The sequence below is a fragment of the Drosophila rhopaloa genome, unplaced genomic scaffold (genome assembly GCF_018152115.1).
Source record: "Drosophila rhopaloa isolate 14029-0021.01 unplaced genomic scaffold, ASM1815211v1 contig_2, whole genome shotgun sequence".
Taxonomy (NCBI): Eukaryota; Metazoa; Arthropoda; class Insecta; order Diptera; family Drosophilidae; genus Drosophila; species Drosophila rhopaloa.
Genome location: NW_025335083.1, coordinates 19,844,674 through 19,853,751, shown reverse-complemented (window position 1 = coordinate 19,853,751; position 9,078 = coordinate 19,844,674). Strand labels below are relative to the sequence as shown.

General features: G+C 37.5%; 1 protein-coding gene across 3 annotated transcripts; it reads left to right on the top strand.

Annotated features, from left to right (window-relative positions):
* Nucleotides 1-10: 10 nt before the first annotated feature.
* On the top strand, nt 11-8,781 carry LOC108037049 (activating transcription factor of chaperone). Of its 3 annotated transcripts, none has more exons than XM_017113485.2 (5): nt 11-187; nt 1,275-1,565; nt 1,622-1,732; nt 7,322-7,608; nt 7,676-8,781. In XM_017113485.2, exons 2-5 carry the CDS (start codon nt 1,397-1,399, stop codon nt 8,255-8,257), a joined length of 1,149 nt encoding a protein of 382 aa, XP_016968974.2. In that variant the 5' UTR covers nt 11-187; nt 1,275-1,396; the 3' UTR covers nt 8,258-8,781. The 3 variants fall into 3 exon arrangements, with proteins under 3 accessions (XP_016968974.2, XP_016968973.2, XP_016968975.1); XM_017113484.2 differs by having other exon boundaries at nt 7,322-7,611; XM_017113486.2 differs by lacking the exons at nt 11-187; nt 1,275-1,565; nt 1,622-1,732 and adding an exon at nt 4,261-5,423 and having other exon boundaries at nt 7,322-7,611.
* The last annotated feature ends 297 nt before the right edge of the window (nt 8,782-9,078 follow it).

Genomic DNA, 9,078 nt, shown 5'->3' with positions numbered 1-9,078 from the left:
ACTGTCCATCCCCAATAACAATCATTATCGTTCCAAATGAAACGCAAAAAGGTCCAACTGTTATTTTCTCCAACGTTTTCGGCATTTATATTAACGTAAAGATGGCTCTATAGTTTGCGCGCAAGCAAAAACCAACAGCACCTTGGTGCCCCAAACACAACAAAATGGAAACGTATAAAAAACCATCGTGAGTATTCCTTAAAATCAAACGCTTGCTAATTTCGCAATGTCCCACGCACACTGCCGCACTTTGGCGTTGCAAATTCATTGTTGCTGCACGTGTGTGTGTGTGGGAACGGCTTATATGGATTCTCGTTTAGCACTGTTAACGTGGCAAGTGCAAAATGCAGAAAATCGAAGTCAATGGGGCATGCAACCAGGTAGAGAAATTGGCTGACGCAATCGCCGCTGGAGTTGAGTAATTCTCGTTGCAAGTTGCTAGGGGTAGCAGCACGTGTAAATGTGGAATGATTCACCACAGTGGGGACTACGCCAAGCGGACCCACCCCATAGACGGAGGTCTAAACCTTGTACAGTAATTCTCTTTGTTTACTTCCAACGGAAAGCCCCTGTTGATAGCTTTCGGTGTTATTGTACCCAATAATCTAAGAGTGAAAAGGTATATTATATTTGTTGAAAAATGTATAGCAGTATAAACATTAGTATAGATATTCTTGATAATGATCATCATGCGAGTCGCTATAGTCATGTCTGTTTTTATTAACGATTTAAATGCGCCTTTATCTGCTGTAAATTTTGAAAAATTACATGAAGTCATATTTATTTTTTAATTTTTACTATTAACGTGTATCCCTTAGTTAGGAAACTCGAAAATAGCATTTTTCTTGACTTAAATTCCAATTTGGCCATTTATAAACAATATATTTTTGCTTATTTTCCCTCGTTTTTGCATTACTAATAAATGGGTAAAACGCAAATTAAAATGCAAAGGTTTCCAAAGCACAATTCAAAAATACAAATCATGTGATATTTACTTGTACCTATTTAAAGGAGGTAAAGAAATTGAAATAACACATGAAACCAGTCACAATTTTCTTAAAGCATGTACAGCTTAAGTTTAAATTAGATTTTCACCTTATTCCATGGAAATTGCGCAGACTTGTTGATTAAAGGGGTAGCGATGATTGCTTATCAGCATGACTTGCGATCGATTTGGTTTTGACTTGGGGGTTCATACAGTGCGATCCATGAGGGAACTTTTATAAACCATTGCACCCAATGAACTAATAACAATGTTTTTCTGCAATTTTTAGCGCCACCATGGCACCCTCACAACAACAAGCTTCACTACAAAAACAACCATTCATATTCTTCGGACCGGATTTCACTTTTTCAACAAAACACATATCTTTGACTACTGATTTTGATTCTGAATATGGACACATCATTTCATCAAACAATGGAGAGCCTGCAGTTGCCCAAGGAGCTGTACTGGGACCTCAAGCTGGAGCCACAATCCCCAACATCGGCGTTGAGCTCCGAGCTGTTCTCGCTCACTGACTCGACAGATGCCGAGTGGCTGTATGACGATAACTTTGCAAATGGTCTGTGACACTTGTTGCCCCATTCTAGTGATAGTACTAACGTTCCCTAATTTCAGGCATTACTCTGATTGGCAATGAAGATGCTCTGAGCCTGAATGAGGCGGCTTCTCTCGAGCTGCTCAGCGACGAGGAGTTGGTTGTGGAGATCTTTGACCTGAAGGATGAAGGTAACTTTAATTTAGTCTGTTTATTTTGTTTATCGAAGCTCTTCTAAGTTACACAGATAAAAGTAAATATAAACTAAAAAAAAGATACAGTATGTTTAGGCAGTCCATAAGATAATGCTTAGTTCTGGATGAACTGTAGCATGGTCTTATAAAACCAAGAAAAAACTAAGTCAACCATTTTGACAAATTTTTATGACAAATATGGTCCAACATACCTTGTTGTTTTATATTGGTAATAAAATGTCTATTAAATATATAAATCAATACAAAAAAGATTCCTATAAAACCCTTGTCAACCAAATTGAAATCTTGAATATCAAAGTAAACCAATACTATACGAATGAAGCTAATAGACGAAATCGAAAAAATTTTAAATGCATTTGAACTTTGAACGTCTGCAAATACCTCATATAAATAATTTATGCCAGACAGGTTTCGGTTTCTTAAAAAATAATACAAATCGTTTGTTATAGTTTTGTTTGACATGTATATCAATTGTAGAGTTTATTGTATTCCATTATGTAATATGATCTCTAAAGGAAATACAACAATTCAACCATTATATAATATTTTAGTTTTTTAAATTAGTAACTAGTAAAGTATACAAAAGGAAAAAAAAACCTATAGGAAAATATTTGAATATTTTCGATCAGTCCAGACGATTTTGTGGGCTGATTCATAAAGGGGCACGAACATCAAATGGTTTTGAGCGAAAAGTTCAGACAAGTGAAGTTGAGAAACCGGATTGCGGATTGTTTTGTTTTCGTTAGCGTATTTGCTGATATTTTGGTCAGCTTATACTTACGTATGGAGGTTTTTTGTTGTTTTCACCATTTTTTTTTGTTATTGTTTATCAACGTGGCCCACAAGCCAGCGATGTAATGGCCAATTTCGAGGCAACAACAAAGACGAGAGCTAGGGAGAGCAATGAAATCGGAATCAGTTTTTGATCACGCGTTAACCGAGTGATTGGTTGGACTCTTTCAAAATTCGCTCTTTAGCAATCTCTTTCGACTCTTTTCTGGCGCTCAGCTGGTACTTCAGAGAATTCCATAGATAACAGCTGGTTGTTTGCTATTTCACAGCGGAATTCAAACAAATCTCCGCATGGTTATGGTTCTCTCTTCTCTCGACAGCTTAAATAACTTCAAATTCCTCGTAATATTGGATTGAAGGTTAAACGATGTGGGATCTGGTTTGTTTGATAGTAAACCAGAAACTCGTCCTTCAAAGAGAGGTTCACGAATGTATCAAATGCTGCGATCAATGAACCATTTCACGTTCTTGTGTTAATCATATTTTGATATTTTTAAGCAGGACAGGAAGCTTCTTTGTTTTAAAATTAAATTTTATCCTGAGGACGTGCCCCCCATTTTGGCACTGACATTTTTTTGAGGCTTGGCCAGGTAGATGCTATAAATAAATCTCTACCGGAGATGAGAGCGATTCCTGATTAAACAAACCTTATTGAGCAGTGTTCAATATTGGTACTCTGATTTAAATCTTAAACATATTTAATATACATCAGGTGTCGTTAGCAACAGTCTTAAATATTATATAGGTTACCTTTAGTTCAATGCACATTTCCGAGGAAAAATATTGAATCACTGAGCAGAGGGTAGATCATTAAAACATTATTTTACCTAATAATAAGAACGATCAACTCGATTGCGGTCGTCGGTGAGGGGTTACTGACTGATCATGTACTCATTATAAACAGTTGATAATTCTGTTTAAAACACACATACTTTTAAAATGCATTTGTTTGGAAAACAGAGGGGCAAAAAAAACAGTGGTTAAGTTTTCATTTACAAAAATATTTTTTGTAATCTACGAAAGAGTCCAACATTTATGATGTCACATTTTATTCGATTTTTTGTCCTATTATCTAATACCCAATTTTAAACCAGTTCTTGAAAATATGATGGAGTAAACTGACCAAAACCATCGCTAAACCTTTCGGTTTATCAAAAATATATAGAAATGTAAAGAATAATAAGCATCGTAGACCCTGCTCCGAACAGATATCGTTTAAGTGAAAACGTAATTTTGTTTAACTTTCACTCGACTATGGATCAGTGGAAACTTATCGGCCAACTCTGGACCACTGTGCAGAGTCCGTTGGCTTGGGATCGTACTGGATCGTGCTGTGACCGCTCGCCTGTCTCTGCTGATAGCATCTCGGGCTGGAAATAAACCAACAGATTGATCTTATTGCAGGGCCTCTCAGGGGGCTACGTCGTATCTCTCAGCTCTCCCAGCATTATCGTTCGCTCGTTCTGGGCTGGCAGCTAGTTAGCCAAGCAAAAACCTTTCGCGCTCCGCGATCGGAACTCAGTACAAATCGTTACTCAGACGCGAGCGTTCGGATCGAAACTCGGCTTTGACTTCGATTGCCGCCCCCCGCCTACCACCCAACCGTCTTTCTTCAACAACAGCGACCACAAAACAACACAAAGAAAACTGCCCAAAGCGAACCGAGACAATAACAAATAAGCTGAGAAGTAGCAACCACACAATCACACGTCTTGACGTTTTTGAAACGCTCAAAAGACAAAAAGAGACAGTCGCGAAAATCAAAGCAATATTTTTTTAAATCAGTGCGTATAGCCTATAGGACATTTGTTTAATGGTTTTGATGAAGGAAATCTGGCGTGTCGTCAAGAATAAATCAAAGATTTAAGCCAACGCCCCAGATAAAACTGTGTAAAAAGTTAATTGGCTGACAGACGTGAAGTGAAGGCCTTTTGTGTTGCCACTTAACTTTTGAAAACGGCGGCAAACAAAACGGCTAGAGTTCGCATAAGGCGACCATCGAGTGCAAACTACTATATGTAGCCAACTCCGGAAAAATAGACAAATCCACGAGAACGTCGCGAGCACCTGAAAATTCGAGTGCGAGCACCAAGGACTTTGTTAGCATGATACCACACTGTGGATACCGTTACATGTGGAACCGTGAAATTGTGATAAATTCGCAAAAGTTGGTGAAACGACGCTAAACAGGAGTCCAAGTTGTCCGACCACGCCGACAATTTTGCGGCAGCAGTTGGATCCCACGGACAGAAAAACAAGAACCGAAGGACAGACACACAAACGAAAGCCATAACTCAAATTCCTTCTTCATTAACTAAGAAAAAAAGTCTTCAGATACTTTTTGCCACGAGGGCGAATTGCTTGATCACTTGAGTTGTTTTTTTTGCGTTTTGGCATTGGTCGTGTTTTAGATTCAACTCTAAATTTAAACCGACACTTACCTTTGTTATTCTATTTACTCGGCCTAAGTGCTGGACTTAACGGCTTAGACAGCACGTTCTCCAGCTATTCGATTGTACATTCAAAATTGACTCTGTGATTTTTTACTTTTCTTTTGCAAATATTTTATTATACTTACTTTATATACGAAAATTGTTCATATCATTATTTAAAAAAGCGCATCTCGTTAACATAGCAATTGTACCTTTTTGTCAAGAATTAGATTACTTTTCATTATTTGATATTTTAGTTTTGTGTTTCGTGACATTTTTTATTTAGATTAGGTTAAGTCAAAGTTTTCGACATTTTTTCGACCTTTTACTGCCTTTATTTTTATTCGATTGAAACTTAAACGACAATTTCCCTTACATTTGACAATTATAACGATTCACTGCTGCCGCAAACATGAGCACATATATATTTATGCAAGCCTATGGTTAGTATTCAGCTGTTATGATATTATTAATATCATTCAAAAACATATCATTAAAATTGGGTTGTTCTTCTGTCTCTGTCTCACTTTAGATGATTTTCAGGTCAAGCCGGTTTATCATTAATTGCTTCGTACTTCTTTCATTTTTTACTGATCGTATTCAGTTCAATATTTATAAAATTCATTTGCATATAATGACTGGACTGGGGCTGGTGTTACTGGCGTTTATTCATTTTTGGAGAGCGATTGGCACTCATCTGAAAACTTATTTTAACCAAAAAATATTTAACATTGTTAAATAAAATAAACTTTGCCAATATAGTCTAACATTTGTATTTTTTATATAGAATTTTAACCTAATTAAATGCAGTGAGAAAAGCCCTTTTAATTTAACATCAATATTCAATGGGAATTTTACATTAGTTTCCTTGTTATTCCCAGCAATTTATATAGTATTGTTTTTCAAGACAATTCAATCTTACTTAAACTGCACATTTATTTGTCTATAACGGCGTTTGTGCGTCAAGGTTTTTGCTAATCATGTTCTCATTAAATTTAAATATATATATATTTATTTTTTCTTTACGATTGCGCGGACTGGTGATTTGTCTATGTAGTTGCCTCCGTCCTTTTATTTGATAATTGTAATGACAACATTGTTTGCTAGACTTAATCGGTCTGTTTCTAAGCTCTATGAAATTGAATTAGGGTTAGGACTTAGCTTAGTTTCTGTTCAATCTAGAAAAAAATTGCATTTATAAATATATATAATAAGTGGAAAGGTCGCAAAAACAAGCCCAAGCAATTATTTTACTTTGCAATATAAATGATTCCGTTTTAAATTCACTATTGAAAAAGTATAAATATTATTTCAAGGCCTTTTCGACACTACTTCAAAATTATAAATTTGTTAGGCATAATCAATTAATATGTTGTTGTTTTATAAATGCATTGAAAATCCGTGCTTTTGCCCACCCTTTCCTTGGGCTATTGTTACGCAAAACGGCAAATTACACATTAATATTCTAATAAACGAGGGCTAGGCATGGTAACAGCAACACTTTAGAGTCGCATTTTTATGTAAATCAATTAACGCAGTTACAGTTGCTCTGCTTTCAACGTATTCAAGCGCAGCTGTTCGCGAGGAGATTGCTATATAAATGGACAGACTGATCAGATCGATCGAGGCGAAACGTGTTATGATAATGTAGAAGCGATCTTGGGAGAGGTGAATGTTAGACTGGCCCAGCCCAAGGTGTCGCTGGGGCAGCTTTTACAAATCAAACAGGTGTTGCAACAATGCCTTTGTAAGGTTGCACTCTCATCGGATCTCTCCGCGAAGGAAAACTTTGGTCTCACTCTTATTTGTCAGTCCATTTTTATCAAATAATCAATGCGATGTCGTCGAACTTTGTTCAATATAAGTCGTCTCTGTCGCTCTCCAATAAAAGCGAATTGAAAACAACAGCAAATCGAACGTATATTGAGGAAAATATGCCACAATCAATATGTAAATGTTTACTAGAGTTCTGAACGAGATGCGACCATTTGTTGCGTCCTTCACTTCAATGGAAATAAGTTTCAATTGAAAGTGGAAAAATATAGAAAACAACAATTCGCTTTGACAGAACGGTGTAAGGCGTAGATGTAGGTATTGAAGTCGGAAAAAAATAGACGGGAAGTGATAAAATAAGATTTAAAAGTATGATTAAAAATGTATTTTAAATTAACTTATTCAACTGATATCCATAAATTTAATCCATATTAAAATATCATAAAAGGGCGGTAAAAATATGTATTAACATAATAGAAATTGATTTATTCAGGATTCGAGACACTCTAATTTTAAAACTAAAATTCCAGATTTTACATTAAGAAACTTTTTTTCTTACTTTTTTTAGAATGTCTCCTGGACCAAAAGGCATCCCTGAACTGCATTGATTACGAAAGGAACAGCTATCAACCCATCATTGATGCTGTTAGCCAGCCGATAATACCCACAAACAAAGTACAATTCGATGCATCTTCAGTCGCTGCCTCACTCGTTTCTGCCGCCAATTACCATCTCGGCGATCCCCCATCCCTTATTCTGCAGCAGTTGACGCCGCCGCAGTCTCCGCCTCAATTCGATGCTTACAAACAGCCTGTTGAATCGCCCCAGCCCGAGGCCATCAAGGCCGAGCAGAAGGTGGTAAGTCATAAAACACATGTGACTTCGGAGAAATATCTTAATAAATCAAACTTTAATATTACAGCAATGCTATACTCCTGATGCTACAAATGCGGCGGCCGCCTCCACGCCCTTCAACTTTAATAACTGGGTGGGTGGAAGCGAAATTGCCCGGGAGAACCAACTGGTCGATGATATCGTCAACATGCGTGCCAAGGAGCTTGAGCTGACCACAAACTGGCAGCAATTCAACGACGACTGCGAATCTCAGGCCTCTTCCTCGCTGGACAGCAGAAGCACCGGTAGCGGAGTGTGCGGCAGCATTGCCGATGCGGACGAGGAGTGGCTTCCAGAGGCCATCAGCAGCTGCGCTTCCTCGCCAGCTCACTTGCCCGCGGATGATCAGTCGGTGGCAAAGACGAAAAAGCGTACTCGCACCTACGGACGCGGTGTGGAGGATCGTAAAATCCGGAAAAAGGAGCAGAACAAAAACGCGGCCACACGCTATCGCCAGAAGAAGAAGATCGAAATGGAGAATGTTCTGGGCGAGGAGCACGTGCTGTCCCAGGAGAACGATGAGCTTCGCCGCACCCTGAAGGAACGTCGCAGCGAGATGCGCTATCTTCGACAGTTGATACGCGAGTTCTACCAGGAACGCAAGCGCTAGTCGTTATCTTGTTCCATCTAAGTTTCAATGTCGTTTGCAAAGTTATTGTTATAGTTAAACCCCAAAGCTCTCCCATATTCCCACACAATACTTCTATGTAACCCACAACAACAACAATCACCAGCCTACCCAAAGCTCCAAGAAACAACCGAGTACAGCAGCCTGTCTTGGCCCTCATTTTTTGGCACTAATGACGAGTCTTCGCACTCCGAATTACCCCATGCCAGTGATGGCCAATGGCAAGTTAATATCTTAGGCAAAACAGGCCAGTATGCCAATTTTAAAGTGGCAACAGAATTTGCATTGTATAAAAAAAACTTAATTGAAAACCTTTTTGAGTTGTATTTTTGCGAATTACCCTGTGATGCGGCTGCTGTACTACGATTTTATTTTTGGACATTGGTAAGCATCTTGACAAATGTAAAAGTTCTCTTTTAATGATTTTTTAACAAACATATAATTAAATATACAGAATATTATTCAACATTTATCAGCAATAAATCAAAAGGGTTTTCAAAAGAAAATTGATTAACAATGAAATGATATTTTATTTGGTGTTGCTCATGAACATGATTTTGTGGGAAAGGAAGAGGCTAGCTAAAAGCTAACTTAATTTGCTGGAATATATCTTTGGAACAGTTCGCTATAATAGGATTAATGGTGGAACAAACACAAATACTATTTCAGTAAAAGTTAAGCATATAAATTCAAATTTTTTAAGTTTCGTTTTCAGAGTTTCATTACTGTATTCTTTAACTTTTATGGTTTTATCTGTCCTACCTTCCTTGAGATTTTGCCCACATTTTTTTCCTGTCTATACT

Coding starts and splice junctions, on each gene's coding strand:
- LOC108037049 (XM_017113484.2), top strand. CDS start 1,397: ATGGACACATCATTTCATCAAACAATGGAGAGCCTGCAGTTGCCCAAG. Junction 1,566..1,621: donor TGACGATAACTTTGCAAATG/GTCTGTGACACT, acceptor CCCTAATTTCAG/GCATTACTCTGATTGGCAAT. Junction 1,733..7,321: donor CTTTGACCTGAAGGATGAAG/GTAACTTTAATT, acceptor TACTTTTTTTAG/AATGTCTCCTGGACCAAAAG.